Raw genomic sequence first — 27,637 nt, forward strand, 5'->3', positions numbered from 1 at the left:
CATTATTATTTGCGACTTTTCGAATTCTGTTAAAGTTTTCGAGGTTACGGGCGATTAAGGTGTTAAGACAATTTCAAAGGCAGGCCTCGCAAATCAGCGCGCGCACTATGCGGTACCGTGGGTTTCGTGGAGTCGGAGTGGTGGGGCTCGATGGGGTTTAGTCGGTAGTCGGTTTTGCGGGGTAGCTCTTGTGTGGCTGACGCCGTGCAGTGCCTCGCGCGTCTTTCTCAAGGCGTAGTCTCCCGGCAGGAATTGGAAGAAGAGGAGGACCCCTGTCTTCTTCTCCTCCCTGTTTTTCTCTGGAGGCGCCGGAATCCGACATAACCCGGTCTCTTACCCCCCTCGACCGGGTATCCGTAAATGGATTCCCAAGCGTTAAAAAAAAAGGGCCTCGCAAAAACTTATAAAAATACTATCTACTTATTTAGAAGTCGTCGTGGCCTAACGGATAAGACGTCCGGTGCATTCGTGTTGAGCGATGCACCGGTGTTCGAATCCCGCAGGCGGGTACCAATTTTTCTAATGAAATACGTACTTAGCAAATGTTCACGATTGACTTCCACAGTGAAGGAATAACATCGTGTAATAAAAATGAAACCCGCAAAATTATAATTTGCGTAATTACTGGTGGTAGGACCTCTTGTAAGTCCGCGCGGGTGGGTACCACCACACCCTGCCTATTTCTGCCGTGAAGCAGTAATGCGTTTCGGTTTGAAGGGTGGGGCAGCCGTTGTAACTATACTGAGACCTTACAACTTATATCTCAGGGTGGGTGGCGCATTTACGTTGTAGATGTCTATGGGCTCCAGTAACCACTTAACACCAGGTGGGCTGTGAGCTCGTCCAACCATCTAAGCAATAAAATATATATATGTATATATATAAATTAGTCAGTTCAGAATAAGACCGTGCGACGTGCGTTAGCGTTGTAATAATATTGTTGACATAACACAAAACGTACTTGATAAAGATACAAAACATCAATTGTCGTACGTTACAATCGAATAGATAAGTTTGAATATAATTCAATTAACATTACATGTGACTCGTCGATGCTCAGGGAGGGAGAATAAGAAGGAGAGAAGAGAGTATTGAGGATATTAGAAATATAAAATTTTTGGAAACATGTAAATAATATGTACATACGAAATTTAGTTTTTACAACTACTTATATTAATAGAAATAATTTATCAATTTTTAGGACTGTTTTTCAAGACGATAATTTCATATGTTTAGTTTTGTTTGTCGTACCCCCGCGTAGAGGCGGCGCACAACCTGACCCGGCCCCCCAACATTCAGTTAAAAAAACCGGCCGTCCTCATCCATCGGGGGTCTTTTTATGTTAGTAAATATTGTGCCCTTAATCGCTCTAGTTCGAGGGGTGCAGTATAACTGAGATTTCGCCATCATATCTCAACGTGAGGGCGGCATTCTTGTCGCGGTCTCTCTATAGACTCCATAGAGCCCATGCTCCATTATCCACATAAAACCGGCTAGCCGCAAGCTCGTTCAACCCTTCACGCAATCAGCTTATTTCCGTCTGTGAAGCTTTGATTAAATGCTCTGAAATGGCCCAAAATTTATTGAAGCATCGTGCAAGGGTTACGCCTCTATATTGCTAATTTTCGCTGTAAATCTTCGTGGACGTGTTTAAAATAGTTGTGGTTGATGTAATCAGTGAAAAAAAAAACTATTCTGAAGGCAGCAATATATTTAAATATAACAAGTACCTATTTCAAGTAATTGTAAAGGACGTGACGTCAGCTGCCATATCCTGTCGCCAGCCATGCTGCCAAGCCACGTATTAACACGTCCCCTTCCGCCACTGGCACTAGCCAAAGCCAACGAAGGGGCATAGTGTTAATATAACAAGCCATGTCACCCATTTCTACCCGCTTTCTGCTTTCTCGCACAAATAAAAGAACTTGTCGTTACGCTGCTGGTTTTTTTGTCGCATCATTTGCAACATAATTTAAACTAAACTATCTTATTTATGAAAGTAAAAAAAAAACATTAATAATTAAAACACTTTTCTTCGTAAGCGTACAGTTCATCATTTGTTTATCAATGTCAAACAACGAGATCTTCAATAGCTTTATCGCTGATTGTACTATCATGTGCAATTGTAATCTCGCTGTTACGATTTGTTCAAGTACACGGTCCGTCTGAAATTAAGCCGGACAAAATCGAAATTTGGCCGCGCAGACGAAGCGAATTATTTATTTTAGAATGTATTTGTGTTATGACCGTTCTTTTTAGTTTGTTGATATGTTAATAATTCTACAAGACAGCACTGTATTTCTATTTTTTACGGGTCCGTAGTAGGATAGCTAGTTTTTTTTTGTGATTGAAGGATTGCTGGTGGCCCGGAGGCCTTTCCAGATTCACCAGGACAGGTGGGCGAGCAGAGGCTCAGTCAGGAGGGGTGGGATTTGCTAACAGCTGCCCGAGCGCCCCCGAAGGAGACCTAACAACTTAAGAGCAACTACTTAGCGAATGAATCTACTACCGGATCGGAATCGCGACCCACTGAGAAGATCCGGCGAGAAACTCAGCTGGCTGATGCATGGGTTAAAGATTGTTAGTGTTGCTCATTGAATTGAACAGGTTTCCGGTGAGATATTCGCTTCTCGCCCTAGAAAAAGACAGGTCAGAAGACTAATTTAACTTTTGTAAAGAACAAATATGTATTTCAATCTCTGCACTCCCCTAAGGTAGACTGTTAGAGAACACCTATGGCATTAAATCCGCCTTTATACTTTCTAGTATATGAAGTTATAAATAAGTAAATGATTAATTCGCCTATTTCCGCCTATTTCCGCCGTGAAGCAGTAATGCGTTTCGGTTTGTAGGGCGGGGAAGCCGTTGTACTGTTTAAAGTGAGACCTTACAACTCATGTTTCAAGGTAGCGCACTTACATTGTAGATGTCTATGGACTCCGGTATCTATTTAAGATCAAATGGACCGTGAGCTCGTCCACCAATCCAAGCAATAAAAAAAGGCGTTCAAGGAACATTGAGATTTCAGAGACACTTAACAGCAGTTGGACTGTCTCCCCGAATCCTGATCACGCAGGAGCCAGTCACCGTCGACACCCTAGACAGAACCTTACGGATCCAGCAACTTTGCATTAGACGCCTTCAGCTTTAACACTAGAAGCCGGCTTAGGGACCCCGATAACCGTACTCGTCGAACTCCACAAAGAGGTCGACGTGCAACCTAACCCATGCATCAGCTCGCTGAGTTTCTCGCCAGATCTTCTCAGCGGGTCACAATTCCGATCCGGTAGTAGATTCATCCGCGAAACAGCTGGTCTCGAGTTGGTAGGTCTCCTTCGGAGGCGCTCGAGCAGCTGTTAGCTAATCCCACCCCTACTGACTGAGCTTTTGCTCGTCCACCTGTCCTGGTGAAACTAGAAAGGCCTCTAGGTCATCAGTAATCCTTCAATCATAAAAAAAAAGTTGGGCTGTGACTTAATTTACACATCCAACTCAATTTGTACAAGTTTTTAGATTGAATAAATATAAAAAAAGTGATTGTGACGGGCAAAGTAGAAGGAAAGAGACCCCGCGGCCGATTACCTAGCCGTTGGTGTGATCAAGTAACCGCTCTAACTGGGTTGCCAGTCGCAACCGCCATTCGAGCAGCTGAGGACCAGACGAGATGGAAACAGCTCACGAGACAGGCAACGGTCAAGTTTCAGGGACACGACCTTCAGCAATGAAGAAAGCGACGAAGAAGAAGAAGAAGTATAATTGTTTTAAACTGTCACTTCTAGTGCGTTACAAACACTATTATTTAACGAATTTTTACCAATTTCGTTATTTCGACACTGTACCAAGCATTGTGACCGCGAGTAGTCATAAAAATAAATACAAACTAATAATAGTGTGTATTTAATTGCAAATGAAGCCGTATTTGTATGAATAATTTTAATATCACATTTATATATCAACAATATCAATTCACTTATTACTCAACTGTTTAATTAATTAAATTTACTCTCAAAATTAATTAGTAAGAATATTAATTATCAACTTATTTTATTTCTTCTTCATTTTGTTTCTCCTTTCTACAATCATTAAATACAAAATCGTCTTCTGAATCATTAGTGATGTAGTTCTCGTCGGAACCTCTGAAAATATCCAATTACAATTATTTTATTACCAGCTTTTGCCCGCGTGAAATTGTTACATTGGCATCTTTTAATGGGGAACATTGCTCTCATACATTATTTTAGCGAAACAAAGCTTCCGCAGCGCACGCAGCGGAAGCTCTCAAAAAGGAAAAATACCCCGATTTTGAAACATTCTTTATTGGTGCTCCGCTTGCATTGGCATTAGCGTGATATTATATAGCCTGTAGTCTTCCTCGATAAATGATCTATCTAACACAAATCGGACCAGTAGATCCTGAGATTAGCGCGTTCAAACAAACAAACAAACTCTTCAGCTTTATAATATTAGGATAGATTAGTGTTTATTGATAATTTAAGACGGTAATATTTTTTCCTTATCATCATACGACGCAATCCACATTCGAAAGTGCCACCACAAAGCCCATCTGGTGTTAAGTGGTTATTGGAGCCCATAGACATCTACGACGTAAACGCGCCATCCACCTTGAGATATAAGTTCTAAGATATTAAGTATAATTACAACGGCTGCCCCACCCTTCAAACCGAAACGCATTACTGCTTCACGGCAGAAATAGGCAGGGTGGTGTTACCGCCCGGACTCACATGAGGTCCTACCACCAGTGATCAGCCATGTTTACGGCTTTAAAAGCATATTTTTGAAGTAAATGTCTCCGGTAGTAAGCTCACTTCTCCATGCTCACGTCGCTAAGATCGCCATAGTCTTCCGGCAGTAGACACGCAGTGCATAGACAGCCGATATCCACATAGCAGCTCTGACAATATGTTCCGGGGCATTTGTTCGTAGTACACCTGTAAATATGACATGGGATATCCTTGGTTTTTTTTTAAAAGTGAAAACTTCTTTAGGCTTTGAGCACTTTTTGCTAGGGGATAATCTTATGGGTTCGCGCTACCGACGTGCTACTGTTAATTTTCTATCTATATCTACTAGTGGTCCCCCGGTAATCGAAATTCGACTATAATTTATAGAAATTATAAGTTTGAACATTATTATACTTCTATAAGCACAGATTACGCCAAGACTACACTATAGACAAATAACAATAAAGACAAACAATATTAATCTATTCTCAATTTGATCACAGACTTTAAGTAATAACAAATGTTTGACAATAAATAAAGAGTATACCTACGTGTCAAATACATGGTAGTTTGTGTAATGTTTTTTTTAATCGATTTAATGTATTTTTTATGCATAATTAAAAAAAATTGCATTCTGCATTCTTTCTCTATATACTCTATAAGTGTGGGAATTTTCATACTTCTCCGTCCGCGCAATTTAAATATAAAGGGGTACAAAGTTTTTGCTTCACGTATTAATTTAAAGATTGCTACTGCTGTGTTACCAGACTGGTGCATACACAGCGCCTGATGAAAGAATTTTTTATTGCTTATACGGATAAACGATCTCACAATCCACCTTCGTGTTTAATAGTTACTGGACCGCTAGACGTCAATGCGGCCGCGGTAACATTGTTGAGGTCTATAGACTCTACACCCTTTGATACTTGAGGTATAAGTCTCAGTTCTATAGGACAATAGCCTTATCCTTCAAATCAGAACGCATTAATGCGTCGCGGCAGAAACAAGCAGGCCAGTGCCTACCCTAGCGCTAATAGGCTAATAGGACGCCCTACAAGTCAATCGGCGAATTATAAATTTTTTGTCGGTTCGATTTTCATTAAGTCATTCATTTATGAACATGAGTTAATCGCGTCGGTCGATACGAATGAACCCGGCGTCTGGTCCAATAATTTCGAATGTAAATTTTGTCTGTCATTGGGTCCGGAATAACCGATTCCGTTTGTGATTTTCGTTGTCTTTTCTGATAGGCTGTGTGTATTAATTATTTTCTAGTAATTCTCATCCAGTGTTTCTTTCACATACAAAATATACCCATATAAACCACGACAGAAAGTATTGTGGACCTCTTTGCTATTTTGATAGCTGATGTAGTCTTTTTATTCTTGGCTTTTTGACATGGTCTGTTCTATTACCTATTTCTTTCTGTTTGCTTGATTTACTGTTTTTTAATAAAAAAATAATAATTTTTCAACTTGTATCATCGTTATATCATTTACAGACATTAATTTGGTTTGTTCATTTGACGAAATGAAAATGAGGTTGTTATGAGAGTGTTAACTATGAATGTGGAAGGATATAGAGGAAGAGGTAGACCTAAGAAGAAATGGATGGATTGCGTGAAAGACGATATGGGTAAGAGGGGAGTGAGCGAAGAAATGGTATATGATAGAAGAGTATGGAAGGAGAAAACATGTTGCGCCGATCCCAGGTGACTGGGAGAAGGGCAGGATAATGATGAATTTGGTTTGTTCATTTCAGAAAGTTTTGAAATAGCTGATCCACCAGTATAAAGACTAAAATTCATTGACACAGTGTTTCCTTACCTTATCAGTTCTCTGTGTGAACTTCTAGAATATTCTCGCACGCCACAGAGCAAGCAACGTTTGTCGTCCGAACCTAATCCGAGTATGCGAAGGAGAAAATGAAATCTGCAAACGGGTGATTTCATACAGTGACTTGACTATTAGCTGTGGTTTTTTTATAGCCTACTGGTGGTAGGACCTGTGAGTCCGCACGGGTAGGTACCACCGCCTCGCCTATTTCTGCCGTGAAGCAATAATGCGTTTCGGTTTGAAGGGTCGGGTAGCCGTTGTAACTACACTGAGACCTTAGAACTTATATCTCAAGGTCGGTGGCGCATTTACGTCGTAGATGTCTATGGGCTCCAGTAACAACTTAACACCAGGTGGGCTGTCAGCTTGTCCACCCATCTAAGCAATAAAAAAAAAGCCCGTGAAGGCTATGGACCACTTGATGGTGAGGGGTTACCGTCGCTTATTAACGTCAAATTTAGCAGAAGACCTATCATCATCATAGCTAGTTACTCTTGGCAGGACAGTCGTGGCTATGTGGAAACCTTGTTTATTATATCCTTGACAGCGGCTCTCCATAATTCGGGAACTGAGGTTTGGCGTATGCATTCGTTAAAATATCTAAAGACGCTCTAAAACGCGTGTCTAGAAAGTTTAGTTTTTTTTTTATCCTACCAAAGCTGATAGCTTTGAGAGGCTATTTCAGCGTAACCTTAACAAGTAGGTGAGCTCACGGGGCTCAAACCTGACGATGTTGCTTACACGAACCCTAGCAAGAGCCGTGCTTCGCAGAATCTACCACCGGGTCGGAAACGCGAGCCACTGAGAAGATCCGGCGAGAAACTTAGTGGGATGTGTCTGTGAGTTAATTTACTCGTCGAGCCCTTCGTCGCAAGCGACGGGTTCGACGAGGACGATGACCGGTGCTTGAGGTACCTAAAAACACCGTTAGTGAATAGGGAGGATCCGAAATGACATGTTTTGGGCGGTTATTTATTTCTCTTAATGCGTTTCGGTTTGAAGGGTGGGGCAGCCGTTGTAACTATACTGAGACCTTAGAACTTATATCTCTAGGTGAGTGGCGCATTTACGTTGTAGATGTCTATGGGCTCCAGTAACGACTTCACTCCAGGTGGGCTGTGAGCTCGCCATGCCATGAGAGAATAAATTTACTCCAAAATTCCTAAAATTAATATAGGTAGATTAATTATTATTATACTAACGGCACACGTTTCTGAAGCCATTCACGGAACGTCAGTTCATTCTGCTTGTTATATTTATGTTCCTTGTGTAATTTCCGTCTTGCAAACTTTATGAAAGTACCTTAAAAGCAACATATTGCATTACATGATAACATTTATTGCAGTAATAGTTTATTCAGGAAAACGTATAAAAAGTCCTTTGCGTCCATTGAGTTTGTACAGAATACAAAATCATTCTATGTTTTCAATGTAATTTACTCTAAAAGTAAATTGAAATTGTATTCTAGATGAATAATTATCGTTGCTTTTATGGATTTACTATTCGTAACCCACAAACAGTTTAGCAGGAATGTTTTCGCCACATTTCGAAACAAAAGATTGTACCTCTTTTACGCATTCAAATCAAATCAAATCAAATCGAAAAATGTTTATTCAATCTAAATGAAAGTACATACTTGTTGAACGTCAAAAGAACTACCGCCAATTCACAAAAACTAGCCTCCGTCCTGAGAAGAACTGGCAAGAAACTCAGCAGGTATGTCTCTTTTTTTTTAAATATTCATTTTTACAAGGAGTATTATAACGTAACGATTATTGCAATATTGAAATGTCCGGAGCGAGCAACTCATTCCCACTTTTATTTGTGCAATCTTCTATCATTGGATATCATTTCAAAGCTGAAGCGTTGGAAAGCATAGCATCTACGATCAGAATGTTCCTAAACATCTTTATCCATGTAGAACGTTAATATTCAAATATTGTCGGAGTCTGAAGTCACGCTGAAGTTAATACTAAATGTAATTCAGGATTCAGTAATATTGGTACCCGTGTTTTGAATTTAGATATGTTTGGGACTGGGAAAAGGATAAGTTTTAGGACTCACTCCGTAGCACGTTGATGCACTATTCTATTTTCTCACTGGCGACAGTTATATGTGCTGATTGATCAACAAATTACAATTTTATTGTTTTTGCACCGGCGGCACCATGTTGTAGTTTTTTTTTCACTCTTTTCGCGCCATTTTCACACGCGTATTTTTTTTTGTAGCGTCAACAGATGGCGTGGATAGGGGATTGAGCAAAGGCGGATTATCCGTAAGGCAACTAGGCACGCGCCTAGAGGCGCGTAGTTACAAGGGGTGCGCGAGCTCAGAATTTTTTAATAAATAAAGAAAGTAACATGAGTCGACTATTATCAAAGCCGGCAATCTGACTTTTGGACAATTATTGGTAAATCAGAAAAACGAATTATTGACTTTTTATTCCATTGGCAGTCACAAAACTCTTCTGAACGACATCTTAGATAAATAACAGGTTTTAATGTTCATGAGTGTTTCGTGGGTTACTTTGGAATAAAACGTCGAATAATCGTTCGAGAGGTTTAATGATTATGATTAACTTTAAAACAAACACTTTAAATCAATCTTACTATAAGCGCACGCGCACACACAAGTCGCAACAACAATAATACTTATAATACAAAAAATGGAGAACGTTTTTGCGCGTCGGCGTCAGTCCATAATGCGCAAGCGCAGTGGCGGCTTGCGATGGCGGCGCGGTCGCGGACCAATCACGGCCGGTTGAGGCGCGTTCCGAGGAACGCGCTGATGGGAATTAAGGGTGCGTTCGGAAATGTCCCGTCGCGTTATAGGCTCCCCCTCCAAGTTGGTAGCACGTCCCGGGTCCAACTTGGTATCTGACGGTTTAATACGCGGCCTACCCCTACCTTTCTTTGGAACAATGGGTGTGGTATCAGACGTTTGAGTAAAGGGGGTCAGGTCCGAACTGTGGTATTTTCCTATGACAGTGTCGTCGTCAGTCAAATTAGCGAGTATAAAGGTAGTGGGAGTTATAACACGTTTAACGCGATATGGGCCATCTCGTTTTGGCATGAATTTGCTGGTAGTTCCTTTCGAGGCATTGCTCAGTGCGTGGGTTTTGACCAAGACCAAATCATTTTCTTTATAAGGAGGCATGGGACGGCGTGCCGTATCACCTATCTCCTTACGCTGATCTTGCTTCTTCTCAACACGATCACGAATATCCTGTAGGGTACGTATGAAGGAGCGCAAATATGGAGTGGCCGAAGGAACAAAGTTCTCTTTATCTAAGATTGCACGTAAATCATGGTGCATCTCATAAGGTGTGCGAAGCTCGCGTGCGAACGTTAAAAAGGCTGGAGTCTTCCCAGTGGTGGAACAGACGGCGCTGTTCATAGCGAACCGAACATGGGCAAGATATTTAGGCCAGTTCCGGTGCTCGGTTTTTACTAATAAAGACAGTTGTACTTTGAGATCCCGATTCTTGCGTTCGACGGGATTAGCCTCAGGGTGGTAAACTGGGATGAGCTCTTGTTTAATACCTAAAATAAACATTGAAAGTTGCATCACTGAGGATATGAATTGAGTCCCGTTATCGGACACAACTCGACGTGGCAATCCATATCTGAGGAAGTATTCCTCTATAAGAAGCTTGGCGCAATTTTCTGCTGTGGCCTCCACAAGCGAGAACAGCTCCACCCACCTGGTAGCTACGTCTTCAACAATAAGGACCCAACGTTGTCCTTGATCTCCTTCAGGCAGGGGACCGAAAAGATCCACCGCCAGGACTTCAGATCTTTGTTGGAGGACGGGTGTCTGGAGGAGACCAGCTGGTTTCTGGTTTGCGGCTTTATACCTGAGACAGTCTACACAGTTCTTTAGGTACTCTGTGACGTAACGACGCATTCCGGGAAAAAAGAAGTGCTCACGGATGCGTTGTAGAGTCCGCTCAATACCCTGGTGGCCAGCAGTTGGCGAATCGTGAAACGACTTTAAAATTTCTTCCCTTTTTGAAATTGGCACTACCATCTGCGCTTCTTCAGAGTCGTTATCTGGATCATAACGGTATAGCACGCCCTGCTGCAGTACATATCCACGTTCCAGCCACCGAGTAGAGGTAAGTTCGTCTACGCTTTCTAGGTCTTGTATAATTTTAGCCACTTCTGGATCTTCAAGCTGCTCGGCTCGCAGCTGGCTCGGCAGTGCTTGAGGTAAGTCGACGGTCACGGAGCACACTTCGCAATCGTTGGTACCGTCACAGGTAGGTCGACTCAAAGTATCAGCCAAGGTATTAACTTTACCTGGAGAGTATTCTATCTTGAGATCAAACGCCTGGAGTTTTAGCGCCCATCGGATGAGACGACCACTTGGGGACTTGAGTGTAAGCAACCACTTAAGGGGCTGGTGGTCACTTTTAACTATGCATAGATGGCCATCAATGTATCCCCTGAACTTTTCCACTGCCCAGACGACTGCGAGCGCTTCCCGCTCGGTGGTAGAGTAATTCCTCTCGGCTGACGTCAGAAGTCTGCTGGCGTATTCGATTGGTTTTTCATTGTTATTGTTACCTTGTAACAGTGCAGCCCCTATAGCATAATTGCTGGCGTCGGTGCGCAGCAAGAAGGGCTGAGTGTAGTCGGCCTGTATTAAAATAGGAGCGCTAGTAAGCTTACTCTTTAGCAGGTCGAAGGCGCGTTGTTGTGCTTCACCCCAGGTCCACGATTCGTTTTTGCGGGTAAGTTTCGTCAGAGGTTCAGCAATACGCGAGAAGTCAGGAATGAATTTCCTAAACCAGGAACCGGTCTGTAAAAATGATTTCAAATGTTTGAGATTGTGCGGTTCCTTCATTTTCAGGACGGCGTCGACTTTGGTGCTATCCGGCTTGATTCCTTTGGGTGTGATCACATGGCCTAAGTATGTTACCTCTTGGCGAGCAAAGTGACATTTGGCGCGGTTCGCGTGGAGTCCAAAGTGACGCAGTCTGTCAAACACCTTGTCGAGGTCCTGAAGGTGGTCCTGAAAGCTTCCCTGTGTAATCAATAAGAGGTCGTCCAAATAAGCCAGCAGAATGATGTCCTGCAGCGACGAGCTTGAGCGGAAACGATCGATGAGTCGCTGGAAGGTAGACGGTGCGTTCTTTAAGCCGAACGGCATGCGCTTGAACCTATACGTACCAAAAGGACTTATAAAAGCGGTTTTGTCTCTGTCTTTTTCAGCTACATTGACCTGCCAATATCCGGCGCGCAGGTCAATGGTGGACATGTGACAGTCCCGTCTAGTCATCTGCAATAAATCATCGATTAAGGGAATTGGATAACTGTCGGTCTTAGTAATCGCATTAAGACGACGGTAGTCGACGCAAAATCTGAAAGATCCGTCCTTCTTCGGGACAAGAAGAGCAGGCGCAGACCACGCAGACTCACACTCTTCGATCACGTCGTCAGCTAACATTTTCTCCAACTCTGCCTTCATCACCTCTCTTTTTGCTGGAGTGAGCCTATACGGTGGAACGGCAATAGGAGCGTTATCGCCGGTGTCGATGTGATGCTCTGCGTACGGAGTCGGCCCTCCCCCTGGTTCGAACAGGTCTTCGTTCTGTTTCAGAAAGTCGGACAACAGCAGTCTCTCCTTAGGATGCAGCATAACTCCTTCCTCTTCACGTAGGAAATCTGCAGAGGATACGGACACGCATGGTCTGGAAAGTTCAAATTCCAATGGGTAAGTCACCTCATCCCCAGAGAAATACCAAATTGAAGCAGCGAAATCAATCACCATACCCGCTGAGGCAATAAAATCCATACCAAGAATAGTATCATTGGATTTGGTCTCTGGAAAAATAATGAACTCCAAACATAGCAATTTATTTTTTATTTTCACATGCAGGTTAGTAACCAACAACTCACGAATCTGCACGGAGCCATCAGCGAGACGAACGCGTTTAGTGGTTTCTTGGCAGGGATGATTATGTTTAAGCAACACCTGATATAAGGAAGCACCCGCAATACACCCTTTAGCACCTGTATCCAATAGTGCGGTACCCCTTACTCCTAGAATTTCCACTCCTAGAATCGGTCTCCGTTGTGATTGACAAGTGTCTGGCACTTGTGGATGAGCGTCTAAATTAGTTGAGTCAAGAGTCGACAGAGAAATGTTCGAACATGTGGTCGTTCTATTTAAAAAAAATTGTGACTCGACATTAGAAAATAATTTTTGATTACTATTACAATCGTCCTGCATGGTCAACCTAGTAGACTTAGTAAGTTTCTTTTTCAAATTATTTATATTTCCGGATTGTCCACGAAAAACATTCGTCATGGTCACCCTAACAACAGTGTTCAATTTCCGCGGATGTTCGGAAAAAATCATAGTCACCCTACTCTTATCATCAGGTGTTGAAAATGATTTTGATTTGGTTGTGGTCAAATTGCACTTACTTATAGAACAATCACCAAGCATGTTAGTGAGCTTAGAAGCCGGAGGAGGCACATCGTGTGACATGCACTCAAACCTATTGGTATCACGACTTAAATTAAAGACACACCCATTATCACAAAGAAAGTATTGATATGGCAAAAATGCAGTAAAATCAATCGGTAAAAACTCTATGTGATCAACGTTAGCATAAAATAACTCAGGTAACACAGATGTAAATTGTTTAGGTAAATACTCTGTGTGATTATTTTTATTATGAAACAATTCAGGTAAAGCAGATTTGAACTGAGCAGGCAAAAAATTATCAGAGCATTCCCGTGCAATATTATTTACTAATAACAGCTTATGGTTTAATGAATCAAAATTGGACTCGGGTAGTGATAGCATGCTCGAGGGGGAACCTTTATGAGACACACTGTTATAAGATGAAGTGGAGCTCACCTGGGTCTCATCCTTATTACAAGATGATTTGATAACAGTGGTGGAGTACCTTGTACCGTAAATTCCCATCAGCGCGCCTTTCGGACCGTCGTATTCACACGCAGAGAAGTCCGAATTGCATTTAGCACACTGTGATCGAGTGACACCTTTCTCGTTGCATCCGTAACACGACGGGACGGGGTCGGCGGCGTTATCGATGTCCTGTTTGCCTTTAGCTGCTAACCTACGACACTCTTCACGTGTATGTCCATAGTTCTTGCAATAGAAACAATATCGACGTCTGGCGTTCACGAACTGAGTAGAAGAGCCGTGGGGTTGTGGAGACGACGGTGGGGGCGGCACCACGGAGCAGCGAAGAGAACGGCGATAGGTGCCGTGGGCGCTGGACTCAACGGCGGGCGCAGGCGGCTTAGGCGCGCTCTGCGGTGGTAGTGGTGGCGCGGTCGTTGACCCCTGGACAGCGGCGATGCTTGCGGCGTGACGAGGCGGTGGAAACTGGCGTTGGCGCAGTTTGCTCTGAAGGCCACTAGTTGATAGACTCTCGTCACAAGATTCTTCTATCTCTCTAGACTTTCTGAGTAGCGTGTCAAATGTATCAATCTCCTCTCTTCTCAAACACTCGCGTATTTTACTATGTAGTAGTCCGTACACCATGTCCATCTGTACTTTGGTTGTCAGATCGTCCTTTGGCAGACGTGATAGTAGCGCTCGAGTTTTAGAGATGAAGAGTTCTGTTTTCTCACTTGCTTTTTGTGGGTTGGCGAACAGCTTCTTGTATATACGATGTGGAGGTCGGCTATCACCAAACGCACCTCTTAGGGATGTGAGGGCGTGATCCCACTTGTTCATGGTGGTCTTAACTCCTTGCCACCATGTCGCGGCTTCATGAGTTAACAACATTGACAACCCACGTAGTGCATTAGTTTCGCTTACGTTTGCACATTCCTTGTAGGCCTCTACAGCGTCTATAAATCCGTCTAGTGATTCGTCTGGCGCTCCGCTGTAGCGAGCCTTGCACGAGGCGAAGTTTCCAAGTGCAGGTTGAGCGGGCGGCGGCGATGACCGGTGCGATTGGTTGAGAACTGTATGTAGAAGTTTCTCAAACGTTTCCTCTTGGTTGCGTTGCCACGTAGACATCATGGCGACCATGTCGTTGACGGAAATGTTTCCCGATGCAGTCGGCGGCGGGGAAGAATCGTCCTCTGTCGGTTCGAAATACTCGGATTGTCGACGAGACTGACGACGTGTGCGCGGCTTTGTCATTTTGTACGATAGTCACTTCTCACAGTTCGATTCACAAAGAGTTCACACTTCGTTTATTCCAAAGCCACTAGTTGGGCGTCCATTTTTAATGTTCATGAGTGTTTCGTGGGTTACTTTGGAATAAAACGTCGAATAATCGTTCGAGAGGTTTAATGATTATGATTAACTTTAAAACAAACACTTTAAATCAATCTTACTATAAGCGCACGCGCACACACAAGTCGCAACAACAATAATACTTATAATACAAAAAATGGAGAACGTTTTTGCGCGTCGGCGTCAGTCCATAATGCGCAAGCGCAGTGGCGGCTTGCGATGGCGGCGCGGTCGCGGACCAATCACGGCCGGTTGAGGCGCGTTCCGAGGAACGCGCTGATGGGAATTAAGGGTGCGTTCGGAAATGTCCCGTCGCGTTATAAGGTTAAGTATTAACCTTTATTTAATGCAGGTTTTGAACCGTATTCTTTGAAGGAGACGATTATATTCAAATCAATCTGTATTGACATATTAATAACATTTTTTTGTCCAAATGCACAGATTGCCAACTTTGATAATAGACGACTCACATATCGACGATTAAGAGCTAAATGCTGATCTATAATCTAAATCTTCTGCCGTACCTCTTGATTTCTTCACAGTTATAACGTGGTATTTCATTCGCGCATTAGAGTAAGTACAAGGGTCTTGGTCTACTAAAGTCTAGGATTTGATGATACAACGTCATCGTAGCAAAAACAACTAGTTAAAATTTATAGTATTATGATGGCCATTTATGGCCGGTCCAGGGGCGCCGATACAGTGATTGCCTAGGTCGCTCTGGACTTTTAATCCGCCACTGGGATTGAGGAAGGAATAAGGAAAAGGAAGTCCCAACAACCCATACCTCGAGTTCTCAGCAAGTGATTGTAAAGCCACATCGCCCTCGCCTCAGCCCTTTCTGGTCGGTAATGAGCCATTATCATGTGCCGCAACCGAAGACCATACGGCTCAAACAGTGCGAAAAACCAAAGCAACAATATCAAGAAACCTAGGACCAAAAAGCGGGTACTATTAATCCGTACAAACAAGTGAAAATGCATGACGCTTTTACCAAAAACTTGTAGGTACCTTAACAGTTAGCTATAAAAAAAATCATACGTTGTATGAAGCCTATTTCAGATTAGATAAACGAGAAAGCTGTGTCAAAAGATCATTATCTATAAATATAATATAAAAATGAATTTCTGTTCGTTAGTCTCGCTAAAACTCGAGAACGGCTGGACCGATTTGGCTAATTTTGGTCTTGAATTATTTGTGGAAGTCCAGAGAATGTTTAAAAGGTAAATAAATATGAAAATACTGGGAATTAAATAAAAATAACCATTTTGCTTTTTCCTTTGATGCCCCCCCCGTGTTGGACGGATTCCTTTTGTTCATTTTAAATTTATTTTATACAAAAGTTGAGGTCTTTTATTTATCGATTCAGGCACTACGAAGTCTGCCGGGTCAGCTAGTCATCTATAAAAATATGTTAAAGAGATTTAAAAAAAGTTACCAATCTGCATATATCGTCGGAAGTCCGGTGGATGTGGACTTGGCAAGCACGATGAAGGCACAGAAACGGGAGGATGCAATGGAATACATAATGCATCCAATATAGACTTTAGGAATCTGGCTACGAATCCTGATCCAAAGACTTTTATTCCCAGATCTGTTATACTTTCTGAAAAAGGAAAAAATACAGTCCGTGCAATGCTGTATCTATTTTTGCCATTCAGTCGAGGTTTTTTCACTGTGTTGTTGATATGTAATGTTTGATTTTTTTTAGGGATTTTATGACCTGGTAACTAAGACCTTTAGGTCATGTTTTATTTTAATTTATATTCTTATTTTTTATGAAAATAATAATATGGAGTGAAATGAAATGAAGATGATTAATTTGAGACATCAATCAACTGGGATGAAATTAAATGAAATGAGATGATATGGGATGAAATATAGTCTCAGTAAAATGGTTGCCATTTACTGAGATTTTTTCAGTGGACTCTGGAGGATCGCGAGAAGTTACGACCAGCGGCTTCGTTTCATTTTCCCACATTTGTGCTCTTTCAAAGATATTAAACGGTTAATAAACCACCGTTATTACACATTAAAGCCTGAAGAAACACTAAATAGACAAAATAAAACAAATCACACAACTTCACTCATCGCGTTCCCGCCAAAAAGTCCGTAATGTTTGATATCTAATACCTAACCTTCGACTGGCGTCTGACGACTCTCATGATGACGTATTAACGTTAACACCCAATATAAACTGTAATCCGCTGTTATATGAATCATTAGCTTGAATGTTGTTATTATCATGAAAATAACTGAACGATTCCAATTTACTTTTTCTGATTGCATCAATCGTAGCGAAGTCGTCTGCAAAAATCAGAATATCGTCAAAGTAAACAATATTTTTGCTCCATTTCCAGCATTGTAGGTGCTACCACTAAACGGTTCAAGTTCAAAGGTATAAAATGAATTCAGCAAGGTATTAAGTTATTAGCCGAGCGTAGCATCACGATTTTCTGTAAAAGAGTCTTAAAATATTTTGTTATTGTAGGCTGTTGCCTTCATTGTTTGTGTGACAAGATAGTTAAAAGGGTTTTAATGCCAAAAATAAAAAATAATATTAATGTTGTTTGCAAAAAAAAACTAGGTTCGCCATTAGGTGACACTTTCAAACGATATGGAATATGATGAAATGTCGACAGCAGGTTTATGTCGAAAAATCTAATAAAATAATACATTGATGAAGGATGAATCTTTTCTTAAGTATATTGAATGTTTAGTCGGTAGTAAAATCATAATATGAACCGAACACACAAGGAGCTTAAATGAGAAACAAGAATTTTTTACACTTATAACGAAAAGAACGTGTAGCCACGAAAATGCTTCTTGCACGCGACTTTACTTTACAAAAAAGATTGTAAGTAAACTAATCTACAGGAAAAAACAAAAATAAGCTGCGCGAACTCTAGCACCATCTTTAAGCCGTTCTTCGTAAAAATCCCTGCTGAAAAAGAAACTGCTGTGTTTTGTTTAATATAAACAGTGTATCTTAGGTAGGTCGAAACTTACGGCGATATATTTATCTCTCTCACGCCTATGCAACGGTAGAACGTTTTTCCTTCCTTCCTGTCTTCTTTTTGAATCTATTTCAAGCAGTTCCTTTGTTATATACCTGTTGTCGAATCTAGATCTTGTTTCGTACATGTTCTGATAGTATTTTGCTCTAAAAATAGAAAAGTTTGGTCTTATCTATAATGCTATAAAGCGGTGTGTTTTGGAAAAGTGAACGCGGTTTTAATGGAGAAGACGGTTGATGTATTTTTATCTAGTTGTATAGTAGTGTAACGGTTAATTTCCGGTCATCGTTCTCGTCGAACCCGAAGAGCTCGACGAGTAAATTAACCCTGAGACACAGCCCACTGAGTTTCTCGCCGGATCTTCTCAGTGGGTCGCGTTTCCGATACGGTGGTAGACTCTGCGAAGCACGGCTCTTGCTAGGGTTCGTGTTAGCAACGTCATCAGGTTTGAGCCCCGTGAGCTCACCTACTAGTTAAGGCGACGCTGATATAGCCTCAAGGCTATCAGCGTAGTAGGAAAAAAAAGGTTAATTATCCACTTATTCATGAGTATAAATGAGCATACAGCCTCAAATACTTTGGCATTAAGCAATTATTGTGGTATTTTCTTTATTATTCATTGCTAGTAGCCTCGATGGGTTATGCTAGCTTCAACGAACGCGTAGATGAGCTCGTGGGGCTTAGTCTGGAAAACTTCGCTCACATCTGGCCTAGCAAGAAATTGCGGATACTAATCTGATATTTCAGACATAAGTCAATGTTTTCGTTAACAATAAAGGTATCTTCCGAAACAATAAAAACCAAATCGACCAACATGGCCTTGGCCTCTTCAAGCTACAAGCTTCAAGCTTTTTTATTGCTTAAGTGGGTGGACGAGCTCACGGCCCACCTGATACAAAGCTGTTACCCAAGTAAAGATATTTACAAGGTAAATGTCGCCACCTAGCTTGGAATAATAGTTCTAAGGTCTCAGTTTTTACAGTACAACGGCTGCCCCGCACTTCAAACCGAAACGCATCACTATTTTACGGCAAAAATAGGCAGGGTGGTGGTACCTAACCGTGCGGACTCACAAAATGTCTTACCACCAGTCCCCGTACCACTCGTCCGTAGTAGAAGTAGCAGGCTCATAAAAAGGGCTCATAAAAAGGGCTATAAAAACTTAAATAGCTAGATAAAGTACTGCAAAATTCTAACCTGATGATAATTAACAATAAGAATAGGCTGGTCACAAACGAGCTCCAGGACAGCCAAGTCAATAAAGGATCAGCTTTGTTCCTCATCTCTGTAACGATGCCGGCAGCGACTTGACTCGCCGTCAGACTAGCGTTGTTCGCTACCGAATACACGTGACGGAGGTCCACATTCGTTTTGAGCATGACCCGAACGCGTTCCGAGAACTTTCTCATTCCTGAACAAAAAATCACGTCTACATCACGTCATTACGGATCCTCCCGATCAATTAACGGTGCTTTTAGGGCTCGACGAGCGAATCAACCCACAGACACAGCCCACCGAGTTTCTCACCGGATCTTCTCAGTGGGTCGCGTTTCCGATCCGGTGGTAGATTCTGCGAAGCACTGCTCTTGCTAGGGCCAGTGTTAGCGCCACTCCGGTTTGAGCCCCGTGAGCTCACCTGCATGTTAGGGCGAAGCTGATATAGCCTCTCAAGGCTATCAGCATAGATAGGAAAAAAAAGTCTACATTTACATGACGCATTCGAATATTTAATAAAAAATCATATAAATATATCGTAACTTCTCTTAATAGTAGCTAATACAGAATCATCAATGGAATCCTCAACGTCACATAAATTCTGAACATTCCTTAAATTCTCACAAATATTCGCATCAATGAATTTGTATTCGTTCGCATTCTTCTTCATTGCCTCAAGACATCGCCTGTGAGGCGTTCCAAGCTTTTCATTGCAATAATTCGCTTCTGATTCCAACCATGACACGGATGAGCGCAAGGAGTCGACTGGAATAATTGAAAATAAGATTAACGCTGTAACTATACTGAGACCTTAGAACTCATATCTCAAGGTGGATGGCGTATTTACGTTGTAGATGTCTATGGGCTCCAGTAACCGCTTAACACCAGGTGGGCTGTGAGCTCGTCCACTCATCTAAGCAATAAAAAAAAAATCACAATATGAGTGAGATACGATCTTAAATTGTCTATACTAATACTATAAAGAGGAAAGATTTGTTTGTTTGTTTGTATTGAATAGGCTCAGAAACTACTGAACCGATTTGAAAAATTCTTTCACTGTTTGGAAGCTACATTATTCCCCAGTGACATAGGCTATATCCTTTTTTGAAAAAAATTAGGGATCCTTACTAAAACTCCAATAATGTAACCCAAAGTGTAAAAAAATCACCTAAAATATTTTTCACATCGCGTGCCCTGCGAAAGCTATTGATGATAGAATAAAATAATGTACTACGACTTTGTAGAACACAAAAAGTTACAGTTTACAAAAAGTATCGCGACAGCATATGTCTAACTATTATAGTTGTGCCGCAATAAGTGTTCTTTTATTTAAAAAAAATAAAACAACGTCAAACATCGTTGAAATTTTTGTTAAAGACCCGAGCGGTGCCGGGTTTGGCCGCTAGTATTGTATAAAGGCTGACCTACATTAAGAACTGGAACGCATGACTGCTTCACGGCAGAACTTGCCAGAATGATACTACCTATATTATTCGCGAGCTCAAAATACGTCATGTCTATTATAGTATTGTACTCTTCGATTATAACATTACTTTATCAATCGACGTCATTAAAATGCTGAATTATTATTATAAAAAAAACAACAATATATAATTGAATATTGCCCTTCGCTTTATCGAGCGTGTTCCTTGAGAATAAAGCACATGCCAATGCCTAGAACTTCTCCAATAAATTATGTAGTATAAAATTCCTTTGTGTTTTAATAAAACAAAAAAAATGGTTTGCGTAACTTTTTTTATTGAACTTGTAGGCGGGCGAGCACACGGGCCACCTGATGGTGAGTGGTTACCGTCGCCCATGGACTTCAGCAATGCCAGCCAAGCCACTGCCCACCGATAAGTATTCATCGCAATGCTCGTTTGAAGAAGGACCTTTTTTATTGCTAGAAGGGTGGACGAGCTCACAGCCCACTTGGTGTTAAGTGGTTACTGGGGCCCATAGACATCCACAACGTAAATGCGCCACCCACCTTGAGATATAAGTTCTAAGGTCTCAGTATAGTTACAACGGCTGCCCTACCCTTCAAACCGAAACGCATTACTGCTTCACGGCAGAAATAGGCAGGGTGGTGGTACCTACCCGCGCGGACTCACAAGAAGTCCTACCACCAGTAAAAAACCTGGACAAGTTGGCAGCGGCTTGGCTCTGTTCCTGGCATTGCTGAAGTCCATGGGCGACGGTAACCACTCACCATCAGGTGGGCTATATGCTCGTCTGCCTACAAGGGCATGAAAAAAAAAAACGTGTCATAGCGCTCGGGAAAAAAACGTGGATGGGAGCTCATTCCAAAGCCGGGTTCAGAAGCCACTGCTTCAATAGCGAAACATCAAAGCCACCTTCCATCATATTCTCAGCATAGAACGGTAATATTAATGTTACAGTACCTATGCAGAACATCAATTTGTTGATTTTATCAACAGATTCGACCACAACGTTTGTTATATTTTGCATTCTATTCATTATTTGATCGATGCTCTCTCTCAACACGTTGCTAGGTTTCCGAAAGCAATCGAAATATCGTACAGCCATTTTCAGTTGTTCCTGTAAGGTTTTAACTAGTAAATTATGTTTTTTTGTTTTTTTTTTTTATTGCTTAGATGGGTGGACGAGCTCACAGCCCACCTGGTGTTAAGACCTCATGTGAGTCCCCACGGGTAGGTACCACTACCCCGCCTATTTTTCGGTTTGAAGGGTTTGAAGAGTGGGGCAGCCGTTGTAAATATACTGAGAGCTTAGAACTTATACACTTAAGGTGGGTGGCGCATTTACGTTGTAAATATCTATGGTCTCCAGTAACCACTTATCACCAGGTGGGCTGTGAGCTCGTCCACATATCTAAGCAATAAAAAAAAAGGACGAGCATACGACCCAACTGATGATGGTGAGTGGTTACCGTCACTCATCGACGTCAGCAATGCCACGAGCATAGGCAAGCCGCTGCCTACCGTAAATTTTTTATTTATTTATTTTTTTATATTATGTAATAGTACAATTAATTTCATTACAACCTGACTGCAAGCCATTGATTCGGTTAATACTTCGGCATTCCTCAAGGTATTTGCGGCTGGACCAGTCAGAATCAGTACGAGAGCATAACAAGTCAACGTGTACCGTCCAGCCCTCGAGAACATTTGTGGTATGAGCAAAAACGTTAGACATCTGGAAAATTCACGGATCGTTTGGGACCTCCGGGTCTACGGAGGGACTTCGGTTCTCTCTGTATTTTGTAGCGTACGTTCCATGGGGAGTGCTCTGAGGAATTGTTCGAGATGATACCGGCATCTCGTTTTTACCATCGCACCGCCCGCCGCCGGAGTAAAGTTCATCCATACTACCTGGAGCCACTGCGGTCATCCACAGTGCGTTTCCAGAGGTCTTTTTTGCCACGTACCATCCGGCTATGGAATGAGCTCCCCTCCACGGTGTTTCCCGAGCGCTATGATATGTCCTTCTTCAAACGAGGCTTGTGGAGAGTATTAAGCGGTAGGCAGCGGCTTGGCTCTGCCCCTGGCATTGCTGAAGTCCATGGGCGAAGGTAGCCACTCACCATCAGGTGGGCCGTATGCTCGTTTGCGTACAAGGGCAATAAAAAAAATCCAAAATTCGGAGATTTCGTATTTATTCCTTACCACCACCCCGCCTATTTCTGCCGTGAAGCAGTAACGGGTTTCGGTTTGAAGGGTGGGGCAGCCGTTGTAACTATACTGAGACCTTAGATCTTATATCACAAGATGGGTGGCGCATTTACGTTGTAGATGTTTATGGGCTCCAGTAACCACTTAACACCAGATGGGCTGTGAGCTTGTCCACCCATCTAAGCAATAAAAAAAAGCTGAAAAGCCCCTTAGACTACCAATGATTAGGTAAGAAAAAAGTTTTTTTTATGGCTGACAAGTCATTGTATAATCGATATTGCAGCCCAAAGGTTGTTAAGGAGTTACCAGAGCCCATGGACATCAACAGCGTTAATTCCGCAAGCTACCTGGAAACACGGGTTCTAAATCTGTTTTTATACCTACATTAGGCGCTTTCAGTAAGTGTTACAACGACGCTTAGCAAGATTTGTCTCTGAAAGCGATAAAACATAATATATCTATCTAGATATTCACGATTTAAACTACTTAAAACTCACCTAATCCTATAGCTAAAGCCCAGGCCCATGGTCAGCAACACACCGACAACCGAACTAATGACGGTCGCGTGAAACAACGACAGGGACAGCTGATAAACCAAAAACGAGTAGCAAAAGTACGTCATGATAATTCCGGCCGTGAAGCCGGCTATCGTATTGCATATGACTCTGGGTATGGCCTGCTGAGGACTTAGATGTATGAAGAAGTTCGAAACGCTGGTCCCATCAGGGCAGAGCTGTCGCATGTACACCGTGAAGTTTGTTTTGAAACTAATATGTTTTGTGGTCTCCTCGATTTGTGTCAGATTATTCGGGATAGATCCCGCCAGCCCGCCATTGTCGTATTTCTTTGATTTGAACAACAATGAAAAATATGACATCGTTATATTGAAACTTAGAACCGATTTAGGTTCTGTCATTGTTTGTCCATATTGAATTTACCTCAATTATCTATGCTTAGGCTTTAGATGCATTAATAGACTTTTTGGCGGGAAGGCGATGAGTGAAGTTGTGTGATTTGTTTGATTTTGTATTTTTAGTGTTTCTTCAGGTTTAAATGTGTAATAACGGTGGTTTGTTAACCGTTTAATATCTGTAAATGTGCACAAATGTGGGAAAATGAAACAAAGCCGCTGGACGTAACTTCTCGGGATCCTCTAAAAAGTTTATTGAAAAAATCTTAATAAATGACCACCATTTTACTAAGATTGTATTTCATCCCAGACAAAAGGGTGGTCACGACCCTCAGCAATGAGGAATACGACGCAAGGAGGAGGTATTTCATCCCATATCATCTCGTTTTATTTAATTTCATCCCAGTTGATTCATGTCTCATTTCATTTCATTTTACTCCATATTATCATTTTTATAAAATTAAGTATATCAATTAAAATAAGATATGACGGTCTTAGTTACCAGGTCATAAAATCACTTAAAAAAAACATGCATTAATACTATTTGCACAAACGTAATGGCGTACTGATCATTAACTGATGTTTGGATCATAGGAAATTAGGTAGGCAGTGGATTTTCGGTAAGCAGCAGCTTGGCTCTGTCTCTGGCATTGCTGAAGTCCATGGGCGACGGTAACCACTCACTATCAGATAGGTCATATGCTCGTCTGCGTACAAGGGCCTATTATTTATTTCAATTTATGAATTTAACTTCCGTGAACAATTTTATATAAATTTGAATGTACTCATCACTACACAGTATAAAACAAAGTCGCTTTCTCTGTCCCTATATCCCTATGTATGCTTAAATCTTTAAAACTACGCAACGGATTTTGATTCGTTTTTTTTATAGATAGAGTGATTGAAGAGGAAGGTATAATAACATCCATTAAATAGTGGAGAAATCAACTTACAGTTTCCGAAGCGAAGCGAGGGCGGGTCGCTAGTGTATTATAAAGCTGCTTTCAGACTACGCTATACTATAGTGCTATAGTATAGCAGCGTATAGTTGTCCAATAATATATAGTACAGTACAGTGTGAACGCGTCCATAACAATGTATACTGCACGATATTGTTGTGCTATGAGCTATATACTGCACGCTATTATATTATAGCGTAGTCTGAACAGTCTGCAGGAAACATTTCATTAGGAGATATTAAAGTAAACACGGGGTTATTGTCCACGAAATCAAAGTGCCCGTTTCGTCCAAATATTCATTTAAATTATTAGTTCATTGACATCTGTAGATTGTAAAGCAAAAGGATCCGCCGTCGGGGCCCGTTAGAGGCCGCCACTAGCGAACATACTTACGTCTGCGCAAAAGGTCTACATGCGCAGATCACTGCATTGCTACAAACTCACTCCGTGGTCTGTAAGCTGAGGGGAATGTGATAATAATTTATTAATTTTCAATTGTTTTACGTAAATAAGATGCAGCTTCTTCTGTTAAGGTCATAGTGCAAAGTGAACGTGAGCTATGTGAGATTGTTTTTGTGTTTAATGCATCAACAAAATTAAATAGCCGAAGAGACAACTGTATCAGTTCTCTGTTAAGTAAAGAAGTTTTATCAGACAACAGAAACACAGGTCAGTAAATTGTAAAACCTAGTTTAAATTATTAACTATAACATTTTATTTGCATTAAATATTAAATTCGTTTGCATGGCAAGCGAGATATGATCTTTTTCAGTATCCATATTCAAGTCGGCTTACGATGAAGAGGCATAAAATGGAAAATATGCAAAGTCATAAAAATGTGCCTCGTAGCTCTGAGCTATTTTACGACAATTCACTTTTACGATCTTTAGGTATAGAAACGCTTCGATTTAGTATTTTAGTATTTGGTATTTGCTATTAAACCAATTTTTTTTTAGGTTTTTTTTACGAAAGCAATACGTACGTTTTTAAACAGTGATATTATTGTGGAAATTTACAAATTTATTCAATGAGACGTTTAAAACTTTTTATGTCACCGGTTTGAATACGTCCCGAATTATTTCTGAGACGGTGTCATTGATAAATGTCAAATTAATTTGACAACTGCTTAAGTTTATCAAATGACAAAATGCCAAAACAAACAAACTCAAATGACATTTGTTTGTTTACATTTAGTATACGCATTTTGAATGTTTTTGGAACGAAGTTCCTTATGGGACGATGCGGAGGGGTAACTTAACCGTAACCGTCTCATAAGGAACCGTCCGTAACATAAGATTTTTATTGGTAATGCACACAGTGTACGACTTAACTTTGTAATAACGTACAAAAAATAACATATTTTTTTAATTTTTATCATTCATTGACCACGACCTTAGAGCGTTCGTTTGCGCAATACACTAACTTTTATGAAAACAACCGTGAATGAAGTGTACCACAATAAGTTCGCACGTTACCGAATGACCGTGGGTTGTTGCGAAGCCTCCAGTTTTATTTCCTTTATACCTCGAATAGAACTTAAAATTAATATTTTTATAATAAGAAACTTCGTTTCTATCCGGTGTCCCACGACACCACACATCTTTTTTTTTATTAAATGATATTTTTAAACAAATTTTTGTTACCCACTTAGTTAAATATTATATTTACTATTTACTTTATTCATTTGTTTGATTCACGATTGGCTCTTTGTAAGCTGCAATATTTTTACATTATTGATTAATCTCACTGATAAATACGTACATTATTAATACACATAATTATCCTTCCGTTTTTTATTTTTATTTTTATTGCTTAGGTGGATGGACGAGCTCACAGCCCACCTGGTATTAAGTGGTTACTGGAGCCCACAGACATCTTCAACGTAAATGCGCCACCCACCTCGAGATATAAGTTCTAAGGTCTCAAGTATAGTTTACAACGGCTGCCCCACCCTTCAAACCGAAACGCATTACTGCTTTCACGGCAGAAATAGGCAGGGTGGTAGTACCCACCCGCGCGGACTCACAAGAGGTGCTACCACCAATAAATTGCGTCCGCGTGTAGCCGGAATAGCTCCTTAAGCTATCAGCGTACAGGAAGGGGAAAAAATAATTAAATCCAGTTGAAGGGAGTGGCTTGCCTATGACACTCAGTTCATTGTTAAGCTGCACGTGACAAGTCACACGAAACACATCAAAGTCACCCAAAATACTTTATTGATTCATGATTTTTTAGTCATGATTTTTGCGTAATTAGTCCACACGGGTGGATACCACCACCCTGACTATTTCTGCCGTGAAGCAGTAATGCATTTGGGTTTGAAGCGTGGGGTAGTCGTAGCTATACTGAGAGACCTTAGAACTTATATCTCAAGGTGGGTGGCGCATTTACGTTGTAGATGTCTATGGGCTCCAGTAACCACTTAACACCAGGTGGACTGTGACCTCTTATACCCATCTAAGCAATAAAAAAAAAAAGTTGATAAATACGTAAAATCAACTTTGGACTGCTTTTAGGTTATAATGCGGGAGACTGAATCTATCGGTAATAATATGATAATAATATCGATGATTATGTCGATATTAAATTTTATCTGTAATATGTTTTAGGAATTCAGGCTTTTTATCCCAAGAAAGAATTCGTTACGCTTTTGTGGATTATGTATTCTAAGGCTGAAGCTAAAATTGAAGCTTTATATAGGTTTGGTTCGAAAACAAAGCAATTCAATCGAACTTCGATACTATTCGGTTTTTTTGTTTAGCGTATTCCATACAAGATCTATCGAACCGATTTAATTATGTATTTTCTATTGACGATCATTCCTATTTACATATTTGTGGCATATTTCAGAAGTTTGCTTTAAGTCTTCTTCTGTGTTCTACTAAACAAATCAAAGAAAATCAAAACAGAACAGCTTTTGAAAGCATAACGCTATCGCTTACAAAGCACGCGAAAAAATGTCACTTTGACGTACATAAATCATTGTTGTCACTTATAGGTCGTACGTCAAAATTTTTTATGGTACTATCATTTTTTATGACACTTTACTTCTACCATAGATAATAGACATA

General features: G+C 41.1%; 3 protein-coding genes and 1 long non-coding RNA gene across 5 annotated transcripts in view; 2 read left to right on the forward strand and 2 right to left on the reverse strand.

Moving 5' to 3' along the window:
• LOC101747172 (myrosinase 1) overlaps nucleotides 1-4,845 on the reverse strand; it is a 21,672-nt gene extending 16,827 nt beyond the window's left edge. Inside the window, exon 1 of the mRNA XM_062676362.1 lies at nucleotides 4,827-4,845. The gene's annotated coding sequence lies outside the window, so the exon portion shown is untranslated. The remainder of the gene's footprint in view (nucleotides 1-4,826) is intronic.
• On the forward strand, nucleotides 2,283-4,034 carry LOC134201490 (uncharacterized). The gene is made up of 2 exons (XR_009976827.1): nucleotides 2,283-2,396; nucleotides 3,422-4,034. It is a non-coding gene; the product is annotated as an uncharacterized LOC134201490 (long non-coding RNA).
• LOC101746880 (DC-STAMP domain-containing protein 2) lies at nucleotides 3,919-23,625 on the reverse strand. 2 transcript variants are annotated; one of them, XM_062676355.1, is made up of 13 exons: nucleotides 23,195-23,625; nucleotides 22,071-22,221; nucleotides 21,447-21,603; nucleotides 19,585-19,806; nucleotides 19,024-19,237; nucleotides 17,819-17,972; nucleotides 16,948-17,116; nucleotides 16,248-16,415; nucleotides 15,597-15,740; nucleotides 7,780-7,879; nucleotides 6,569-6,673; nucleotides 4,841-4,949; nucleotides 3,919-4,136 (listed from the first exon to the last, which is right to left on the reverse strand). In XM_062676355.1, the coding sequence occupies exons 1-13, from the start codon at nucleotides 23,611-23,613 to the stop codon at nucleotides 4,110-4,112; spliced, it is 2,139 nt and encodes a 712-aa protein (XP_062532339.1). In that variant the 5' UTR covers nucleotides 23,614-23,625; the 3' UTR covers nucleotides 3,919-4,109. The 2 variants fall into 2 exon arrangements, with proteins under 2 accessions (XP_062532339.1, XP_062532340.1); XM_062676356.1 differs by lacking the exon at nucleotides 6,569-6,673.
• A 1,367-nt stretch (nucleotides 23,626-24,992) lies between these two features.
• Nucleotides 24,993-27,637, forward strand: part of LOC105841626 (rho-related BTB domain-containing protein 1) — a 30,791-nt gene continuing 28,146 nt past the window's right edge. Inside the window, exon 1 of the mRNA XM_038020692.2 lies at nucleotides 24,993-25,235. The gene's annotated coding sequence lies outside the window, so the exon portion shown is untranslated. The remainder of the gene's footprint in view (nucleotides 25,236-27,637) is intronic.

This window comes from Bombyx mori, chromosome 26 (genome assembly GCF_030269925.1).
Source record: "Bombyx mori chromosome 26, ASM3026992v2".
Classification (NCBI taxonomy): domain Eukaryota; kingdom Metazoa; phylum Arthropoda; class Insecta; order Lepidoptera; family Bombycidae; genus Bombyx; species Bombyx mori.

What these genes read in the sequence shown, in the direction of transcription:
- LOC101746880 (XM_062676355.1), bottom strand. Translation starts at nt 23,613, where the DNA reads ATGACAGAACCTAAATCGGTTCTAAGTTTCAATATAACGATGTCATAT. An exon ending in GGCTTTAGCTATAGGATTAG is followed by an intron (nt 22,222 to 23,194) that starts GTGAGTTTTAAG and finishes TGAATTTTCCAG; the next exon opens with ATGTCTAACGTTTTTGCTCA. An exon ending in CCGACGATATATGCAGATTG is followed by an intron (nt 15,741 to 16,247) that starts GTAACTTTTTTT and finishes TTTTGGTCCTAG; the next exon opens with GTTTCTTGATATTGTTGCTT.